Raw genomic sequence first — 22,853 nt, 5'->3', positions numbered from 1 at the left:
TGTCCCACACACGTTCACGTCCACGATAACACTGTTGTGTGGTGTGACCTCTAGCACACTGGATTTTTAACCAGCTTCTCCGTTCATGCTTGGAAAACATGGCTATTGTATTTCATGAGCGCTTGCTCACGATTCCTCATCTTCACCTGGCCCCTGTAAACGGACGTGGAGGGGAAAGAGTGAGATCATGTGCTCTCAGGAAGGGGACGCAGGTCAGTAAACTTTGGTAAGAATAACAGAACCGGGAACCGTTGTACGGCCGTGTTGGAGCATGGTTGGCAAAACGTAAAAATCAACCTATGCACATTTTTCTGGTCTGGAATGCACGTTGCATTCGATAGCATTCAAATAGTGTAGTGGACGAAGGTTTTTTTTTTTTTGTAACAGAAACAGCAACTTTGGACAGACACTTCTCAGATGGGACTGTCCTACTGTGTATTCTGTTTAATGTTCCTACCTTTCTGTATATTGACTTGATTTGATTTGCACTTGTTTGCTCCTTTCCATCACTTAAGGCCAGGCTAAGGTGATCTGGCAGCTAAAAATGGTTGGAACCACAAAGTGACTGAAAACTGTGGTACAAGGCAAGAGAGCAAGGAACAGGTGATTCGATCAGATGTGGAGCAATGAGCAGTGGAGTGGCAGCATATGACATGCTTAAAGCCTCTATACCAGGGATGGCGAAACTATGCCACGTGTGTCATTAGGTGATACGCGAACACAATTTTGGTGGCACGCCACATGACCAGGCAGCTCGTGAGCGCCGTACTTTCTGCTTATAAATGTCCACATGCATGTCACAGGGACACTACTGTCAGCAGGCAAGTTACGTCAGAATATAGAGATAACAACCGGACGGTCTCTCGCAGCATGCTCCTCAGCGCTACCCGTCTAATGCAACCCCTAGGATTAGTAAACCTCGTTTACGACCGCATAGTGCTAGGCTGGTGTATGTACCAGTCTACAGCAGCACTACATTTTCTGACTGGATATCGGCAATGGCTAGTGTGTTCAGCAACGGCAAATACACAGACATCATTTTAATCTGTGGAGAATCTGGTGAGAATGCAGCCGAAGCTCCAAACAGACATCTCCCATTTACACATGTATTTTGCCGAACAGTATCAATTTTTGTTTCATACAAACAGCTATTTTATAGAGTGTAATGTCTACATGTGTTTAAATTAGTAAGTTATTAAATTATCTTTTCTGCACCATTGGCGTATTTACAAATGTACCCTGTTATAGAACGTCTGCAGTAAAATGACTGCTATTTGTTTCACAAGATCCACAATACAGCACGTTGTACCACTCCTTCAAAAGCACGTGATTAGACATCGCAAGCATCACTAGTGCGCTCACGAGCCGCCTAGTATACGCCTTGTACTATAGACTATACACATCTCATGAATCGCATAATCATAGTGTTTATATGTAAGAAATAAATATCGAAAATCCAAATTGTAGTTCCATTCCGACATGCAATATGGCAACACTAATAGGTCCGGAAGTCTAGTGAGATAACAGTGTCAGATGCGGCCGGCCTAGCCCTTTACTCACACACGTCAGTCAGTCCAATCAGTTAGTGAGTTCGACCTGTGTGTGTGGTAGCTAGTAGTGCGTAATTATTCTTAGTGTGTAACTGTTTCTTGAATATAGTTTTTCAGTTGGTTTTGTATACGGACCACCGGGCGAGTTGGCCGTGCGCGTAGAGGCGCGCGGCTGTGAGCTTGCATCCGGGAGATAGTAGGTTCGAATCCCACTATCGGCAGCCCTGAAAATGGTTTTCCGTGGTTTCCCATTTTCACACCAGGCAAATGCTGGGGCTGTACCTTAATTAAGGCCACGGCCGCTTCCTTCCAACTCCTAAACCTTTCCTATCCCATCGTCGCCATAAGACCTACCTGTGTCGGTGCGACGTAAAGCAACTAGCAAAAAAAAAAAAAAAAAAAATTGTATACGGACCTCATAAACGTGTTTTCGGTGCCAAAAAAAAAACCTTAATGAAGGTAGTGGTTGGATTTTTCAAGAACAATGGACAAGGGAATTCAGAATGATAGAAAGGAACAATAAAACTCTGTGTTGCCTGTGTTCGGAAACAGTTGTATCCCGGACATATAATGTAAAGTGCCATTTCGAGACGAATGATTCAAATGTTTGTTCCATGCCAAATGAAGAAAGAAGCGAGTTCATTTCACAAAAAGTAGAACAATATACAAAACAAACTAGTTCTTTTGTATCGTCTTGAAGGCTAAGGAATAATATCAGTGTGGCTAGTTTTCACCTGTCTCACTGAATAGTACAGCATGGGAAACCGCTTTCTAAAGGTGAGTTCTTGAAGGAGACTTTCTTATTGTCGTCCGACACATTATTTGAAGACTTTCCTAACAAACAACTAATAATTAAGAGAATGAAATAAATGCCAACATGCAGAAATACTGTCAAGGATAGAATAATAAGAATGAGTGAAGATATTTCAGAGCAATTGAAAGCTGATTTGGATAACTCCCAAATGTATTCAATATGTCTTGATGAAAACTTGGATATGACCTCACAAGCAAGGTTAGCTGTTTTTGTCTGATTTCCTTGTGGAAATGTGATGAGGAAAGAATTAGTTAACTTTTTGAACTTACGAACTACGAAAACGAAGTTAAGCAAGAACTTGTATTAAAAATGGGGTTTCACTTGCAGAAAATTGATTCCGTGACAACTGATGCTGCCCCAAGAATAGTGGGTGTTCATAATGGGTTTGTGGAATTAAAGAGGAAGTTAAACACCCAATTTTACAGTTCCATTGTTTATTACACCAAGAAGCCCTTAGTGCGAAAGAAGGTATGAAGTTATTTGAAAGTGTACTCTCGGTGGTAACTATTGGGAACTTCATATCTGCATGTGCTTTAAATAATCACCAGCTCTCAAAGATGTTACACGAAGTGGAATCTTAATATGGCAGATTTTTTATGTACAATAATGTTCGCTGGGTGAGTCATGGGCAGGTACTTCCGAGGTCTGTCAAACTCTTGGATGAAATTTGCGTTTTCATAACAGAAAGCAGGAATCATTTCCAGAACTCACGGACCCTATTTGGCTGTGCGATTTAATGTTTCTCTGTGATTTTACAGCAATATACAGTGATGTGACAGCCTCCGAGGCTCAGACAGCAGTGCGTCGGCCTCTCACCGCTGGATATCATGGTTCAAATCCCGGTCACTCCATATGAAATTTGTGCTGGACAAAGCAGAGGCGGGACAGGTTTTTCTCCGGGTACTCCGGTTTTCCCTGTCATCTTTCATTCCAGCAACACTCTCAATTATCATTTCATAGCAGTTATCACTCATTAATATCACCTTGGGAGTGGCGACCCCATTGTAATAACAGCCTACATGGTTCATTCATTACATCCCTGGCCTGGTCAAAGACTGGAAAACAGGTTGTAGGTTTTCATTTTCATACAGTGATGTGAATAAGGACCTGCAAGGAAAGGGACATTCTGCATATAGATTGTTTGAGATCACAAAATTATTTCAAAGAAAACTTGAAGTATTCGTCTGTGATGTTGAAACAAAGACATTTAAGTACTTTCCTTCACTTGAAGTGCAACTTGAATTGATGTCAAATTTTGCAGATCAATTAACTTTTGAAGACACAAAAAGGTATTTGTAAGAAGTATGTGGACCTCGTACAAAATTCAGAACAGTTTCCAAGAGATTTTCCGAATTTCGAGATTTGGAGAAAACCTTCCTCTTTATTTCAAAACCTCGTATTGTAAAAATGAGTGATATTAAGGTCAATTTTTTGACTGGTTAGATATTGACCATTTAGAAATGGAGTTGATTGAATTTCAACAAAGCAGTACATGGGTGAACAAATTAATACAACTTAGTGAAGCATTGATAAAAACCGAGTGTGCTGTGATGGTGAATACTCTCTTCAGAAGCCAGAGAACTTAATACCTGAACAGTGAAACAGCCTCCCACAAAATTTTTCAGCCATGAAGAAACTTGCTACAGCGCTTTGTTTGGGTCATCATATGCCTGGAAGCAGCTATTTTCTACCAAAAACTTTGTGAAGTCAACAGTTAAAAACCGTCCTGGTCAGAACTACGTGCATCGTGTATGCTACTGAAGACAAGAAGTTACTAAACTAATGTAAATGGCATGGCTACTAAGATTCAGCAACAAGTTTCACACCAAATGTGACAACAACATTTCACTTGAAGTCCATAGGCAATATTAGTATTTTGATTTTTATATCTAATAATACTAATGAGGAAGTGTGTTACAATGGGTGCTTATTACAGTATATATTTTTTACAAATAATGTTAGCTATTCTTAAAACTAACAAAAATGTATTTTTGCAGTATTTGCAAATTACGACAACGGAACATGTAATCAAAAGTAATACTTATATCTAGTAAATAAATAAATAAATAAATAAATATTATGAAACTTAGTTCGGAATTAGGAAAGTAAGTCGATGGGGGGAGGGGGGGGGGGGGGACGAGTTGTAGCCATTCCTTACAGGAAAATAGCAGGTGGCACACTAGACAGTTGAGAATAATAAACCAGACTTGAAATGGCACACCAGTTGGAAGAGGTTCGCCATCCCTGATCTATACCAATGTGAATGCAACGGTAATTTAGCCAGTAATATATACCGAACCCGTGAAACTCAGATACCTTCCCTGACTCCTTTGTGGAGTTTATACAGTATATTTATGAACAAAAGGTTTAGGTTTTTTTTTTTTTAGTTTTTTTTTTTTTTAGGGAAAGCCTCATAGTGACACGTGAAAAAGATCTGTATAAGTGCAAAACAACTGTTCAACAGAACAAGCTGTCTTAAATGAAACAGATGTACGTACAGAAGCGGCGATTGACAGAGCAAAAAGTACCTGGATTTAAGGGCTATAGCAGAGAGGGAGGGAGGAGAACTAAAAACTGAAACAATATAGCTACAAAATAGTAAGTTTTTTAAAGGCTCTCTGAGTGAAGCTGTAGTACTGCACACTAGAAATACTTAAGATGTGTATGAATTTGTATATGATGATGCTGGACTTAGGATGTTAAACTAGTAGTAATATTTTCTTTCCATGGAATTGCTTGTTGTACTGTTGTTGTTGTTGTTGTTGGGTAATTATGTTTTAACTTTACTTCATTATTACACTACTGTAAGTGACCACTGCCACCGAGACATTTCCCAGTTGCAATGTATTTGTTAATAATAATAATAATAATAATAATAATAATAATAATAATAATAAAGGTTGAGTCTAACAACTTTAGTGCAGTATTAATTGTACTATGCAATAAAATTTTCACCAAAGGGACAATAATTACACATGTACTACAATTAAGTAGAGGTACGCGGTGATTATACAATTAAAATGTCATGTAGTAATTGACTACTCTAACAGACAATAGGCACATTGACTGAGCGAGACTGCCAGAATGACAAATGTGTGCAGCAAGAGAGTGAATCATACCCGTGCCCATGACCTCGGCAAAAAATATACCCCTGCTACCCTTCGTTGCAGCACATGCTAGATGCTGCTGTGCTGTATGAATGGGTTAGCCACAGAGAATGACATTTTGTGAGTATTTCCACTAAGTATTTTGTCTTAATAATTAAAGGAAAGAATTAGCTGAAAAAACAATAGGGATTGCACAAATTGCTTTTTTTTTTATAATTTCTAGTTTCAGGCTATCTTTTAAATAAATCTTAGGTTCTTCAGTCTGCCAAAACTTGAAAATGTCACTTGGCTAATGGAATAAAAATTTACTTTTTTCTCCACAAAGTGCAGCTACTGCGTACGCACGTGTGTGTGGGATATCTGAAGCCATCTCTGTTCAGTTTCGACTCAGTTAATTTATAACTGTTAGTTTCATTGGTCAACCGAAACTAATTTTGAATATAAAAACTGCCTGAAAAAGAATTACACCTGAAAAAAAAGGACAGGGTATGAAGAACTTTTATGTTTTCTATTTCTCTCTTTCCCGACACTGATCCGTAATTGAGAAGTGTCTGTTCAAATTAAGAAATTTTGTCTCTTTTTCAAGTATAATTCTGTTACTATAGGTTTTCTTTTTAAGATAGTCTGTGCATTCAAAATTAGTTTTGGCAGACTTAAGAACTTAACAGTTATAAAGTAACCCTTACGCTGCGACATTCAACTTTAGTTGAATGACATTTTATTCCTATCACGACAATATTCGACTTCAGTCCACTTCCGAAGAAATACCTTATAGTTTGATATGTTACTATACTTGACTCCCTGAACCAGAAACCAGTATTTTGACAGCAAAGTGCTGCCTGGTCCCCTCTGACAGGAGTCTGATTGGCTATTAAGCCCGCGCACTTCCTCTGCTGTAATGCTGTTTCAGAGTGCCATCGTTCATAGGTGTTGAGCAAGTTTTTATTTACATATGAGAATGCAATGGTAATTTAGCCAGTAATATATACAGAACCTGCATAACTCAAGATACCTACCAGGCCTCCTTTGTTGATACCGAGAACAAAGAATTATCTACAATCTATATAAAAATCAGTCTGCAGTGATAAGAATCGAGGACTTTGAAAAAGAAGCAGCAATCAAGAAAGGCGTGAAGCAAGGCTGCAGTTTGTCTCCCCTCCTTTCCAATGTTTATTATAGATCAGGCAGTAAAGGAAAGCAAAGAGGAATTTGGAAAGAGAATCACAATCCAAGGAGAGGATATCAAAACAGAGATTTGCCGATGATACTGTTCTTTTATTTGAGTCTGCAGAGGATCTGGAGTAACTGTGAATGGTATGGGCGGAGTCTTGGGTAAGAAGTACAAGGTGAAAATAAGTCCAAAACAAAAAAAAATGTAGCGCAGTCGAACAAAGTCAGGTGATCCACGAAATATTAAATTCGGAAACAAAGTCTTAAAGGAAGTAGATGAATGTTGCTACTTGGGTAGTAAAATAACTAATGATGGCAGAAGGAAGGAGGACATAAAATTCAGACTAGCACAAGCAAGGAAGCATTTCTTAAGAAAAGAAATTTGCTCACTTCGAACATCAATATAGGAATTCGAAAGATGTTTTTGAAGACTTTCGTATGGAGTGTGACCTTGCATGGAAGTACAACATAGACGATAACTCTCTCAGAAAGAAAGAGCATAGAAGCTTTTGAAATGTGGTGTTACAGAAGAATGCTGAAGGTGAGATGGATAGATCGAACCACGAAAAAAGAGATACTGAAATGAATTGGTGAGAGGAGATCGATTTGGCTAAATTTGATAAGAAGAAGAGATGAAATGATAGGACACAACTTAAGACACCCAGGGCTTGTACAGCTGGTTTCTGAGGGAAGTGTAGGTGATAGAACAGTAGGGGTAGACGAAGGAATGGATATGACAAGCAGATTAGAGCAAATATAGGATGCAGCAGTTGCGTAAAAATGAAAAGATCAGCACGGGGTAGGATAGCATGGGGGGCTGCACGAAACGAGTCTGTGGACTGATGACTCAAACAACGTGTTATTGTATATATCTGAAACATAATATGTCAATAGTAAGCATTGTTAATGTCCTATAATGGACATTATTTACTCTAGCAAGTTTTATTTCTCGCTGGTACATGCATAGTACATAAAAGAACGGATTTGAAAATATGTAATTTTTTGGCTCATAACTGCATTCGTTCGTGAATGGGTCAATAATTAATTGTGCAGTTTTAGGGTTGAAGGAAACAAACATAGATTTATGGAAAATCAAACTACTCCTATTCTCCAGACCACCTTTTGAAATAGACTAAAGAGGAAGTAACGTCATTGCCTCGTCACACCCACCTTGGTTACCAAATGAACTGGTGCGATTGTTACTTGAACACATTTAAAAGAATTAATGCATTAACATTTTCGTATTAGTGGCTTAATGGCTACATCTTGAAATAATTAATTTACTGAATTAAATTGTGTATTAACTATAATTGCATGCTTAAAGCATTGCACAATAATCTATCGATCGCTATTATCTAAATTTTGGAGAATAATCTAAATAGCAGAGCACACTGATAAAATTATCTCACTGCTGTTTTAAACCCACTATGATAGTAACTGCACCAACATCGTCAAGACATCTACTAAGTAAATATGGCAGCTCTGCATTAGCAACACCATTGCTGTAACTCGTGCTCGACATAAGTCATGAAACAAGCTCTACCCCTTTCCCCTCTCCAACCAAGTGACCACACCGTAGATGCAGCCCCTATCACCCGCCCTGGCCTATACCCTTACTTCCACTTTAGTTTGCTCAAAAGCTGGCCCGGAGTACAGTGATCCCCACCTTCTTATGATGGGAGATATCAATATTCATTTGACATGGTGCAACAATCATAGGATATAAGCTTCATGTGATGGTGCAACAAGTCTTTGCCCTATCAAATCCATTACAGTTAAGACCAATATATTTCTATGTGTCACATACATGATTGGAAATTTTGGTACAACATTCGAATATCTAAGATAAAATTCTAAAATAATTTAATTGTATAAAGTCCACCAGTTCAACACACGTTTGCCATTTGATAAATGGTTTGTCTCAAAAAATACATAGGACATGTTTCGACCTAGCCTAGAGGTCACCATCAGCTAAAATTATATATATATATATATATATATATATATATATACATACATACATACATTTAAATTTAAGAATTTCATTTTTAAGCCTGTATTGAATCGAGAATAATATTAGTATAATATTAGTATTGAAAAGATGGATTTTTAATTTTACGTATCTCTTATATTTATATACATATACAAAAAAAAAGTGAGATAAAATACAATCAACAAATGCAATGAAAAACTATGTTTAAAATGTACATAGCTTCAATCTTGGATGAATTTAGCTGTAACAGGCGTGGGTCTAACTGCATTTAATACAACTATTGGTTGGCTGGAGGAAATACTTAAAATTGTGAAGACTGTTAAATGTTGTTCTATTTGTCATGCTTCTGGAAACAGAGTGAAGTTTTAAAAATCAGTTACATTTCTTCATGGAGAGTACAAGTATAGCTAGGATATAAAAGTAAAAATAAAAATCCAGACCATTTATCAAATGGCAAACATGTATTAAACAGGTGGACTTTATACAATTAAATTCTTTTAGAATTTGATCTTACATATTTAAAGTAAATACGGAACCAGAATGAAGTTCATTACTAGTAACATTTGAATAATCGATTCAGCAACATAATTATTTTTTACAACTTGCTTTACATCGCACTGACACATATGTCTTATGGGGACAATGGAATAGAAAATGGCTATGAGTGGGAAAGAAATGGCTGTGGCCTTAATTAAGGTACAACATTTGCCTGGTGTGAAAATGGGAAACCATAGAAAACCATCTTAAGGGCTGCTGAGATTGAGGTTTGAATCTACTGCACTATCTCCCGAATGCAAGCTCACAGTTGTGTGCCCCTAACCACCTAGTCAACTCGCTTTATCAGCAACAGAATTAGGCCTACCTCACATATGATGCTCTTAAGGTACCAGAAAGTGCTGCTGGGAATGTTCACATGCTTGATCATCTTGGTAATTATACAGATAAAGGTGATGTTTACAAAAATAATATTATGACTGGGTATTTGGAACTGGCCACACCAATGAAATTGAAGTTGGAAAATCATGACTTGGAATTGGAGAATTCAGAAGATTTCAGACCACAGCAATGCAAACCAGCAGGGCGCACAGCATTTACAAAATAAATAGCATGTAAGTTACAAATATGGATGGTCCTGCAACACAGCCGGAGAAACAAGCTCGTCAGGAGCCGAGAAGATATGGATGTAGAAGAATTGAGACTGATAAAGGGAGTGTCCATCTGTTTGAAGATGTCAGTGTATGGAGCCGTGGAGACACTAGTCTCCTTTTCTGATGTCCCTCTTCCCCATGCTGACTTGTTATTGCATTTATTGTATTTACCTTATTGTGTGTTCCTATTCTATATATGACTTAAGTTACATAATTCAGCAAACTTTTACCAGCAACAAGCACTGAGATTCTTCAAACACATGGTGAAAGCCAACTCTTTTGGAAAGCAAATTATTGCGGACTCTTTGGTAGGTTTACACACAAGGGGTCACGCTTCAAAGCACTGGATTACGCAGATCATAAATTATGCCGGATTAAGTTATCAAGAAAAAATTAATATGGCTAACCAGAAAAACATCTGGAGAAGATTGACACATGAAGTCACAAAGTCCTTTTGAGGACTAAAGGTAATGGGGAGGAACGAGGATGTTTTACAAGAACTTGCTTCACATTTCCATAATTTCCCTTAGATTTTGTTCTCTAAACTTGATGATGTTAACTCTTTTCTTTTTTAACTCCACTCAACTCGCCACCTTCTCTCAACCCTCTGCCCCCACTAGCAGTATGTAGAACATTTGGGTGATTACGTTGAGAAATTAATGCTATCTTTCACAAACAAGGATAGAAATATCACTGGGGACAGTTTCTTCCTTGCACTACTGCAGTTAACTGAAAACTGATATTCCACAGAACCAGTTTTGTTAATACAATAAAATGAGTAACAAGAGAGGTTCCAATGGATGCGAGTACTTGGGGACTGCTGTACGACACTCAGGTTCTAAAAACGCATAACACAGCATTGAGAATTTTTCAAGGAAAGGCCAATAACAATGCACTTATGCTCAGTTTTCTAATGTCCATGCAGGGACTGATAGAGGTGTCCAGACACAGTAAAATACATTTGAACTGAGTATGGAACAGATGTTGTGGACCATATGACAATCAAGTATACTGTCAAGCCAGCTACTTCTATACGTATTCAGTATTTGTTCTAGAGTTGGCAGGAATAAATCATCTGAGTGTTGTTCAAACAAGCTACAAATATCCAGACCACATGCCAGAAATATCTGTTACAATTTGATGAAGATTTTATCAAGCCATACATGAAGAGCAGAAATAAAAAGGACACAAAATACAGTAAATGGCAAGTGCATAACAAATGCAAGAACACAAAGTGTGCTCATGTGTCAAGCACAGAGAATGTTCGTCTGTAAAGTATACGAACACAGGAACATATTGTTATCTGAGTAAAATGGAAGCAAGATTTGATCGTGATGACAATGAACTATACATTATTAAATGCTCTTCATACCATAGCAAACAAAATAATCATCAGTTTGTTTTTTTGTTTTTTTGCAAGTTACCTTATGTCGCACTGACACAGGTAGTCTTCATATTGATCGATCATATTATCGATTCAATTCAGATTTAATTTCCATTCAGTTGGCAGTACTACCGGAACCGAGTACAAAAATCTATCACTAAAAAGTGTGCGTACAATACTTATATGACAATGTTGTTTACGTGGTAATTTGGCTCAGTTTTACAGCCAAATGCCCTTACTGATGCCAACTCTCAGTAGAGGGATGTTATCACTATTAAACATTTTTTGTACTGGTTCATAGTGTGGAGTGTTGTATGTAGATGAAGAGAAGTGTATTAAGACTAACACAAACAACCAAGACCTCAAGATAAATTAACTACAGTGCGGGTCAAAAGTTTAGGACCACATTAAAAATCATGAAGTGTCATCTAGAACCTAAAATTGTGCTACTAGATCTCCGTAAAAAAAAAATGTCTTTTTTCCTGAGCTCTCGCATCTGTTGGAAGGTCACATCAGTCAACATTTGTGAAAAACTAATTGGTCTCAAGTATCACCACCAAGATTCTTTTGTAGACTTAGCAATAGTTGGGGATCATTTTAGCATTAATATAAAAATTCCAAAAAAAATGCAGAACCGATTTTTGTGCATTTTTTTTTTCAAACCAGCGCTAAAATGGTAAATTTTTCCTTGTTTTTCTCATAGGTCTCAGCGCGTTGTATCGGCATCAGAAATGTGTTCTTGGAGGCCATCTGCAGAGTGCAAATGAAAGATAAGTCTGACACCGATAGCTCGCCCTGAGACCTTGGACCATACATGACAAATGCAAAGAATAATCAACCATTCTGGTGCTGGTTTAAAACAAATAAAACGCAAAAAAAACGGTGTCGCATATTTTCGCATTTTTTATATTTATACTAAAATGGACCCCACCTATTGCTAAGTCTACAAAAAAATCTTGGTGGTGATACTTCCAACTAATTAGAGTATATAATACATAATATTACCAAAATTTTTTATTTTTTGGTGTGACCTTCCAAGAGTTAAAAATTCATAACTTTGACAGTATCTGGACTAACTCAATGAAATCAGGTGACATATATCCTATAATATGTGAGAGCTCAGAAAGAAAATTACAGAGGTCTAGTAGCACAATTTTAGGTTCTAGATGACATTTCGTGATTTCTTTACGTGGTCCTAAACTTCTGTATGTAGTGTATGTGTAGTTAGAATTCCCAGTCCAGCCCAGCCAGGGACCCATGCAAGCCCTCTGAACCCAAGGCCAGTACGCTGGCCATTGAGCCGAAGAATCAGATTTTACAATAATCTGTTCATTGAAAAAAATACTTTTGCACCTCTGTATTCATATGTGGTGGTGATTATTGTTTTAAGAGGAAGTACCACAGCTATCCATAAGTGGTATTCCCATACAGTACAGTCAAAATGCAAGAATTCTTGGTATAATATTTGACGAACATCTGTCCTGGTCTGCCCAAACTATATCTGTGTGTAGAAAAATATACGGAACGCTACATTGTCTCAGTAAATTCAAATTTACTTTCCCTTTTAAACTAAAGAAAATTCTTGTTGAATCACTTGCATTACCTCATTTTGATTATTGTGATATAGTTTACAACAACCTACGAGTAGACTGGGGAAGGAAATTAGTGTGCTCAGAATGCTTGTGTAAGATTTATCAGTGGACTTCTGTTACAATGACCATGTCACACCGTCTTACATACGGCTCGGGTGGCTTTGCCTGCAAGAACGACACACACTTTATACTCTTTGCTTTTTGCATAATAAAAACTTCTCGACCAGCCTATCTCCGTGATCGCATCAAGCTCCTCTCCACAGACCATAACAAAAATACCTGATCCTGCAGCACCATGTGTTTATCCCTTCCTGTACACAGAACAGCAATCTACACAAAATCATTCACCGTTACTGCAGCCCGACAATGGACAACAATCATCCTTATCAAATCCATTAGTTCAACAAACGGTCATTGACATCTATAAGAACATATCTTTTCAACAGCATTCGCCGAGGTCACATGACAAGCATTTAAATTTCTTGAAGACCAACATTTATCCTGTTATAAGTTCAATCATCAAATTGACGATAAATTTGAATCTTTTTAGACTCTTATCCACAAGGGATAAATAACTTTTTTACCAGATCTCATTGCTAAGAAAATCCTCAAATTTAGCTCCTAAGATTGATCTTCACGTCTTTCTAGGATTTTGGACATGATATATATATTATTTATTTTATATTTTAGTACTCTCTCTTCCATAATTTTAATGTATGTTCCTATTAAGCACATGTAATTAAGCCATGTATACAAAGATTTTATATTTTATGATTTTCTAATAGAATAAGTTTTAAGTTTGTCAAAAATGTTCTAATAGTTCTTAAGTCTTTATTTACGTAAATAACAATTATTTGAGATTCAGATTTGGCTGATGATGCTCTATAAGGGAGCGAAACATGTCCCATATATAACTTTTTAACTAATGAAGTTATTTTAATGTAACAACATTATAATGTATTGAACAGGTGGATTCATAATAAAACTTTATTATTGTATAACAACAGTGGACGTCAGAAACCTCTCAATAGAAGGCGATATTTCGGTGTACTGTAGAAATGTATACATTTTCTAAACTTTCTCTTAAGTAGTAGTTTAGTACTCATTAGTCATATATTTTTAATGTACTCTGCGTATGTGTAGTATTATATAGTTATGATTTTTTGAAGTGTGGTTACTTTTATTGATACTATTACTGTTATTATTGTTAATATTATCATATTATGGTCATCAGTAGTTATTATTAAGTGTTCTAGGTTAAGACTGGTTAAGTATAAGAAAGGGAGTACATCCCTAACTTTGCCAGAATAAATAAAACATATTATTATTATTATTATTATTATTATTATTATTATTATGTTTATTTTTATTATTACAACTAAGCAACCATCTTCTAGTAACACTAATCAAAGGGGGAAAAAGAAAGGAGGGGAGAGGAAGGAGTCTGACACTTAAAAAAATGAAGATATTGCCCAAAGAAAGTCGAGGGCAACGAATGAAGTAAAAAATGAAAGACTCTCTAGGCCTCCAGTGCTCTAATACCGTCGGGGTTGGAAAAGAACAAGAGTTGACCAAGGGAGGTCGGATAGGATAGATGAAAGTTAGGATCCTGGCACAAGTAAGTGGAAGCAATGCCAGGACTCAGCTAGGGGCCCTGAGGTTGCCAACCCACGCTCCCAAGTTAACAGCCCCTGGGACCACTTTTAGTTGCCTCTTGCAACAGGCAGGCAGGCGTGTTATTCTACCAACTCCACCCACAGGGAGGATGTATTCATATGCAACCAAATGCAAAGGTATGCATCTCTCATGGGCTGTTTTTTATATAACTTCAACTTTCTAGTGTAAAGAACACACAAAACGCTTGTATTAATTAATTGTATGGTTGCATGGACCAAGTCTTGTAAATCAGATCTGCAGCTATGTCAAAAGCTTGGGTAGTACTTTATTAACAGGAATGCACATTTAAGAATGAGAAAATCATACGAAAATGAAGTTAAGTGATACCTGAAGTATCAGTGTGGAGAAATGTCCGACTCGTTGGCTGAACGGTCAGCGTACTGGCCTTCGGTTCAGAAGGTCCCGGGTTCGATTCCCGGCCGGGTCGGGGATTTTAACCTTAATTCGTTAATTCCAATGGCACGGGGGCTGGGTGTATGTGTTGTCTTCATCATCATTTCATCCTCATCACGACGCGCAGGTCGCCTACGAAAGACCTGCACCTGGCGAGCCGAACCCATCCTGGGATATCCCGGCACTAAAAGCCATACGACATTTTATTTTCATTTCAGTGTGGAGAAATAATTCCTTTATGCTTATCAGGAACCCACCAACCCTCCCCTAGAAGAATTCTAGAAAAAGTAAAAGAAAGACTAGTCAATCTGGGAAAAGTAACCATTTTCTGTGTTCCTATAGGCCGGAACTGTAAGATACCATATTGTCTCCGACAGAGCTCACATCATGTGTGGCCATAAGGTTGCTATAATCAGTGAAAAATAACGAAACTGAGAAGTTTGAAGGTGTCGTGGCATATGCCGGATGTATCCGTGACGTAAATATATTAAGTAAAGAAAGAGTGAAATTCATGGATTTTTTAGCCAGACCAATGTTCTTGTCACAAGCCAGTACTGTCGCAGGGAATACTACAGACCTGTGGACCACTTCGTAGCTCTAAACTTGCATAGGTTAAGTCTTGAAAACCAGACCCACAGCCACATCAATAGCTTGCGTAGCGCTTAACTTGCCCTCAGACCAATGGCCCCATCACTAGCTGCATCAGTAAAATTTTACTATCCACTCCTCAAGCTTAATAACATTATAATGTAGGTTAAATAATGCAAATCTTACCTGGAATTGCATTTTTTTAGAGAAGATATATTTTCATTACAACATCCAGGCACACACCAACCCACCCCCAGAAGTACCCATTGTCCATTTGTTAGGCAGCTACTAGCACTGCCATTGGCTGAGATATAACAGGAAATGGTGTCATTCTTACAAATCAAAAGCTGTAAAAAAAACAATGTCAAATACACAAGAACATTATTTTCCCTTGAATGTATTTCCCTTTTTGCCACTATCAAACATAGAATGTGCTGCTGTCATTATAGGGAATGCTAGAGGCCTCTTGGCCGCTTTGTGGCCCTAACCTGGAGCTTATGATCCCAGACCCCTTTTCCTTGCCCCCAGACCAATGGTTTGATCACTACCCAGATCTAACAATGTAGACAATGGCCTTGTCATTACTGTACTTCCCAAGTTGGCAGCATTGTGGAGCACAGGCATCCATGTTATCCAAAAGAAATAAAGATGCCTGCGCTTCAAGTGATGCCTGCTGGTGTTAATGTTGAGGGGCGCATAGTCAAACTTTGTTGCAATTTACAAACTTCATCATATAGATCCATATTGATACAGCTTAATTAAGAACTAGTATTGGGTTTAATGGTCCACCCAATTCTTAGTCAAACTTTGCTGCTGCACCTAAGTCAGCAGCCTTGTGTAGTGTGCTATGACAAGGCGAGCCACACCAAGTTGGATTCTTAACTTCACTCTTGAATCCCCCTTAGGAAAGTTGTACCAAAGTGTGTAACAAATGACAGAAGTGCATGAAGCAGCATACCCTTACTTACTTAATTCCTGTTGTTCTTTGTGGAACATAGGGCATCCACAAAGCATCCTTACTCCAGGTCTTGCCTTCTTCCATCACTTCGATATAAACAGATCTTAGTCACGTTTGCTTGGGTCTCCCTCTCTTCCTTTTACCCTGCAGGTTCTAGTCAAGTGCCCCTCTCTCAACTGCTTCGTTCCCCTTCCTCAGTGTTTGCCCAATCCATTTCCATTTCCGCTGCTTTATCTGTATGGCCATCTCATCCTCTCTCGTCCTACTCCAGAGTTCATGGTTGGAGATTACTTCTGGCCAGTAGATGTTCTTCAGTTAACAAAGATCTGCAACTCGGATGTAATTACTCCAGTCACTTTCCAAGTCTCAGACCCATATAACACAACAGACTTGATGTTACTTCGGAAGATGTGGAGTTTGGTCCTGATAAGATATTCTGTTGTTCTTCCACACCGGATAGAGCCGAACAAAAGCACTGTGAGGCATCTTGTGCAGCTCCCCCATCTCTGGCAACAACACTGCCCAAGTAGGTGAAGCTATCCACATCCTCGATAGATTCACCACTGAAGACAAATGGGTTGATTTGTTGGTGTTAATCCTTAGGGCCTTCGTCTTCTTTGAGTTTATCATTAGTCCCACCTTTTTCCCTTCCTCTACCAAATCTTTGACCTTTGCTTGCATTTTCCCATGTGCCGCAGATAGGAGACACAAATTGTCAGCAAATTCCTGAGCTTCAAGCCTACTGACTAATCCCCACTGGATGCCACGTTTCACATTTTGAGCCACGTTCCGCATTACCGAGTAAATCACAACCAAGAACATAGTTGGCGACAGGATACACCCTTAACGAAATCCTGAACGTACAGTTATAGGCTCAGATATACGGCCCCGATGAATAACTCTACATGTGTAATCACGGTACATTTCCTGAATGAGATCGACAATTTGGAAGCAGCATACTCACTAGAAGATGATTGCTAATACCCAACCATAAAATATTAATCTTAAAATGTACACTTTTTAAGATTTCCTCACACAAAACCTATCCCAACTCTCATTTATCTTCCCAAGGATTCTTCTAATGGCCTTTGGGGATCGCGGTGGTGACGTTTTGTTTTAAGAGGAAGTACAACCTTCCAACCTTAATTATTTATTCAAAAAATGAATTTTAAAAATGAAGTTAAAAACTTGTTTTATTACGCTGAATGGACACAAATACATCAAGAGGGAACTTAAGTTTCCTGAGTAAGAGAACACTTGAAGTTTTTATCATGAATTACAGTGGCCTATGCCTGGAAGCATTGCTTTATTCATTGTAATATTTTTTTCCTACAAAAAATTGCCCTGATCGTGGACCAATCTGAACTACAGACAGCAACGATACTAATGGACTCAAATTTGCAATCACAGCTGCCGGTAATCTTATAAGAACTGAAGAGTAAAATATGATGGGTTTCTATTAGATGACACCACTAGTTTTACTTTCAAGCGAGGCAATACAAATCAATTTTTTTTAATATAAAGTATTTTCCACAAATGCCATTATTATTATTATTATTATTATTATTATTATTATTATTATTATTATTTTCTTTTTGTTATTTATTTTACATCCCACTAACTACCTTTTATTTTACGGTTTTCAGAGAGGTTGAGGTGGTGGAATTTTGTCCTGCAGGAATTCTTTTACATTCCAGTAAATCTACAGACACAAGGCTGACGTGAGCATTTTCAAATACCACCAGACTGAGCCTGGATCGAACCTGCCAAGTTGGGGTCAGAAGGCCAGCACTTCAACCATCTGAGCCACTCAGCCTGGCAATTATTATTATTATTATTATGTTTGCAGAAACAAGATCTGTCCAACAAACAGTCCAAATAAGATTTTGTATGTGTGCAGCAATTAAAAAAGACCTATGTCTCAAAGAATACAAAATATGGTGCTCCTTACCCATAAGGGTAAAGGAGTTGTCCTGTTCAAGGAACATATGGCAACCAACATATGGGTGACAAATACTAAGGGATTATCTGGATTTTTATCTTTAAAAATCACTAAAGCATATCCAATAAAAGCATCACCTGGCAGGTTTAAAACAGAAACCTCTGACGCTGCTGCCAAAGTGAAAACAGAAAACCTTGCACATGTCTTGGGTGCCTACAAACGCAGTGAAGCCCTTACAAATCCTGTGATCACTGTATTCAAACTATAATCACTGATGCCTTGAGGAAATTTCAACACTATGGTATGAAACTACAGACCTGTGGCACTCCAAAATATCTGGGTGTAATGCTTGACTGAACCCTCACATATAAGCAGCACGGCATGAATCGTAAAATTTAAATTTCCAAGCGAAATTAACCTGTTGCATATATTGGCTGATCACAGTGGTGGAACTAACCACAAACTATTGCACATCAGATATGGCCCTTTGTTACTCAATTGCAGAATATGCATGTCCAGTTAGGTATTCATCATCTCATGTCAAAGAAGTCAACGTGGCTCTCAATGAAACCTGTAGATTATTAACAGGATGTTGCTTAAAGTTCTACTCCAGTGACAGGCTGTATCAGCTTGCAGGGATTTCTCTACCCTGTATTCATAGAGAAGTAGCTGCGAGAAAGGAAGTATTATCGGCACACTTTATCTTGGTGCAACTGTGTAAGGGGGTGAGGAGTAAGGAGGGAGCTGTAACGGTCCCGGTAGTGCTGCCAACTAAATGAAAATGAAATCTGAATTGAATCGAGAATATGATCGATCGATATGAAGTTTCTAAACCGTTATTATCTTAAGCCAACAACTGTGTCACATACACATTATATAACATTTCTCGATGCGAATCTTATACCTAGCATGAATTCTATAGTTTGGCTTTGCTGTGTAAACAACAACAGTACTAATACGTAAAGTGTATGCCAGATGTCGCACAACGATGCTTAAGCGATTCATAGTTTGTGTTTCAAACGTTGCCAGTACGAATCTCGAAGATTGCCGAGGACGACCGATTCAGCACTAGAGTGTAAATGCACCAAGATAAAGTGTGCCGATAATACTCATCCACTGCATGGCCATGTACCGCCCCCAGTTCAAAGACTCAAGTCCAGAAAAATTTTCCTGCAAACTTCACGGGAACCAATGGGATCACCTGAAATGGCATGAGTACAGTTGTTGAAAACCAAGATTCCTCACACCACAGAACAGGCGACCACCTGCTGCAATGAAAACTGGACTAAATGGAAATCTAAATAGACTGAGGCGTGGGCAGGTCCAAAGTCAACCTTGCAAGATGGGCTACAGTGACGCTGACAATATCAAGGGCAAATTTGGCAAAGAACAAACCTTAAAACACTTGCTTCAATATCCAATGTACTGAAGAGGAACAGTGTGAATCCGCTTGACATTGCAAAATATTGTCACAATATGTGTAACATACCTTTTGACTATTTACAGAAGTTTCCAATACGAGAATAATAATGAACTAAGTACATGAGGAAGACATGGACTTAAACTCAACGGATCCTCTAAGTGAACAGAAATGTTAGCCGCTCCAACAGGTCTGACTCGTGGACTAATAACTGACCCTAACGTTGTAACCAAGGGCTTGAAATGTTCGTAAAGAAAACTGTGACACTTATGAATTTTTTTTTTTGTTAATGGAAGCCATTCTTTTCAGTGTCAATTTAGTTGTATTTTTAAGTTTTGCATTCTGTTAAAATACAATAACACTAACAACTGCAATAACACTATAAAAAATCTATAATGAAAACATTAATTATATGTTTTAATTTTGTATTCTGTTTCAACACTCTGAAAAAAAACTTAAATTCCATACTATAAAGAAAAGCATAAGTTAACACAGGGGAGTCTTATGGCGGCAATGGGATAGGACAGAGCTAGTAATGTGAAGGAAGCGACCGTGATCTTAAGTTACAGCCTCAGGATTTGCCTGAAGTAAAATGTGAAACCAAAGAAAACTGTCCTCAGGGCTGCTGACAATGGGGTTTGAATCCACCATCTCCCAAATGCAAGCTCACAGCTATGTGACACAAGCCAACTTAAAAAAAATGTAAGAGTCTTACGGTTGGAGCTATAGGCACAATAACAGCTAGCTTTGCAGAGTTCTGTAAGCTATTCAGACTGGATGAGAATATGCACGGGCTGTAAAGGGTTCAACTGCTAATCTGAGGAATCGGTTATATAACAGCTACAAGTGAAATGCAGAACAGTTGACCTTTCTATTTTAGAACACCTCTCTCTCTTACTAATTTGATTATAAGAGTATGTTTGTGATGCTTGGCCTACTGGGTAGCCTACAGTTAGAGGAAGCTGATAGCATCTGTTATTAAATATGAAAATTACACATCTACTAACACATTAAGTTTTAAGCATTAAACTGAGCAGTCAACTGATCATCTTCCAGAATGCTGATGTATTTGAATATGCTAAAGTAATCTCTTTCTTGTCACTCACTTGTCGGAGTTCTTTCTTAATGTTTCAACAATTTTTATTTTTCACATTTCTTTTGTAAAATCTGTTTGTCTTGTAATTCATGATTTTTGCATGACGCTGCCTGAATGACAGTGTTCCATTTCTAGGTGAGGAAGTTGTTTTGGTTGCATTTCTCTGGACAAATGATCAATATAATGTTTATTCCATCCATAAATTTGATACTATGGTAGGCTTAACCAAATAATTTTCAAATGATGGACTATAACCAGGATAATGAAATTAACTGGCTCTTTAGTACCAGTAGTTAATTATTTAAGGAAATAATACTAAATCCAGTAAATACATAGATTACTTTGTGCCCAGTGAGTGGTGAAGAGGACCAGTCGTCTAGGCTACTTCTCCTGCATTCAAAATCAAGAGATCAAATTCCAGCATAGAGTATCAACCTTAGTAGCACTTAAAATATCTCTTTCATGGCAAAATTATCACACACTAACTTATAATAACCAAAATGGTATCATTGTAATAATAAAAGATCTTCAAAATATGCTTCCCTCGGTGGCAGGAATACTGCCTTCATGACAGAAGTGGGAATATGAATAAAATCACATACACCTCATAAAAAATATAAGTTATGACTGTACTGCAGCTCACAGCAAGGAATATTGTTTTCAGTTCTGATAAACCTATCACGACGATGATCAAAAGGTATATCCTAAAAATAAAATCTAAGGTAGAAATTCAGTATGACTTACCATACTTTTATAGTACTGATCAAACAGCCTCATGAAATAACTTAGTATGTAACCTTAAGGCAGGCATATCACCAAGCATATCATAACTGCCTCAGATCAGTGAGGTCATGTGAGAACATTGTCCAAAAAGAGGTTTCATCATTTGTGAACCAGCTTTCTTATAATATACATATACACATGCTACTCTCACCACACACAATAATACACTTATGTCCAACCTTTTGTCCCATTTCTCTATGGGGACTTAGACTAAATGATAAACAAACCTTCCTTGTCCTTCTCCAGGGGAGCGTTTGTGGACGGGTTGGGTGGCGGAGGGACCTTGAAGCAAGAGAAGCAGTTTCCCATTGGTTGGTTTTCACGGGTTCGATGTCAGATGTCCTTCGATTGCCACTCATGAAGAGGCTGGAGTAATAGGATTTCTATTGTATGCAGTCACCTATATCCAGCAGAAAAGTGCTGAAAAGTGAATATGTTTATTAGACCCAGGCTATAAATATGTTTATTAGACATAGGCTACATTGTAAAAATCAGCAGTAGGCCTACCTGTATGATACACTCAAAGGAAAATTACCTTCAATAAATCAGATGTTTCCTTTTTGGCACATTCATCTGTATAGTGCAATAGCACGTTTGAAGACATATATTGGCACTCGTGCATGATGATATGCCAGGCTGGTGGCTTACGTTTTTAGTATAATTGACACTCAACCGAGCGTCAATTATTAGCTAAAGTGATTAGAATGAAATGATGTCACAGCAAATAACATCGTTCCATTTGAACTTCACCGTCATAACTACATGTCTCAACATCAGGAAATAACAGAATAGAACATACGAACAATGTCAAGGATTAATACACACAAAATTAATCATTGGCACTTCCCTTCTTCACTTTTAACTACATAGATTTACGTCAAAAAAACATTTGTACGGAGAACATCTACCTGTCTAAAAGAGGAGTATACAAGATATTGAGATATAATGCGATATAATGCTTATATAAAACTTTGACTTTACAGAAAATATATAACTCAAGAAGTCCATTTAGAACATTAAATGGATACAATGAAAGCAGAGTAGTGAAAGCTCAAACATGTGCAATTATTAGTAAAACAAAATGTGTGAAGAAACAAGTAAGAAAAAAATAATTTACCACGTTTTGTTAAATGTGCATCAAGTGTTTTCACAACAGATTGTCAATGTTGATTGAAATTTACCGTACATATTGTGGCAACTAGATAAAAATCTAGCAGTAGGTATGTAAATGATTTTTT

General features: G+C 37.7%; 1 protein-coding gene across 2 annotated transcripts in view; it reads right to left on the bottom strand.

The window, feature by feature from the left end:
* The window catches only part of SCCRO3 (defective in cullin neddylation 1 domain containing SCCRO3), a 36,234-nt gene extending 13,689 nt beyond the window's left edge, over nucleotides 1-22,545 (bottom strand). Inside the window, exons 1-2 of one of the 2 annotated variants that reach the window (XM_067149699.2) lie at nucleotides 22,123-22,545; nucleotides 21,843-22,035 (exon numbers count right to left, since the gene is read on the bottom strand). In XM_067149699.2, coding sequence (XP_067005800.1) covers nucleotides 21,843-21,924 — 82 coding nt within the window. In that variant the 5' untranslated portion in view covers nucleotides 21,925-22,035; nucleotides 22,123-22,545. The remainder of the gene's footprint in view (nucleotides 1-21,842; nucleotides 22,036-22,122) is intronic. The other variant, XM_067149698.2, reaches the window with a different exon arrangement.
* Nucleotides 22,546-22,853: the final 308 nt, after the last annotated feature.

This window comes from Anabrus simplex, chromosome 6 (assembly GCF_040414725.1).
Source record: "Anabrus simplex isolate iqAnaSimp1 chromosome 6, ASM4041472v1, whole genome shotgun sequence".
Classification (NCBI taxonomy): domain Eukaryota; kingdom Metazoa; phylum Arthropoda; class Insecta; order Orthoptera; family Tettigoniidae; genus Anabrus; species Anabrus simplex.
Note: the sequence above shows the minus strand (reverse complement) of the source record. Positions and strands in the feature narration are given on the sequence as shown.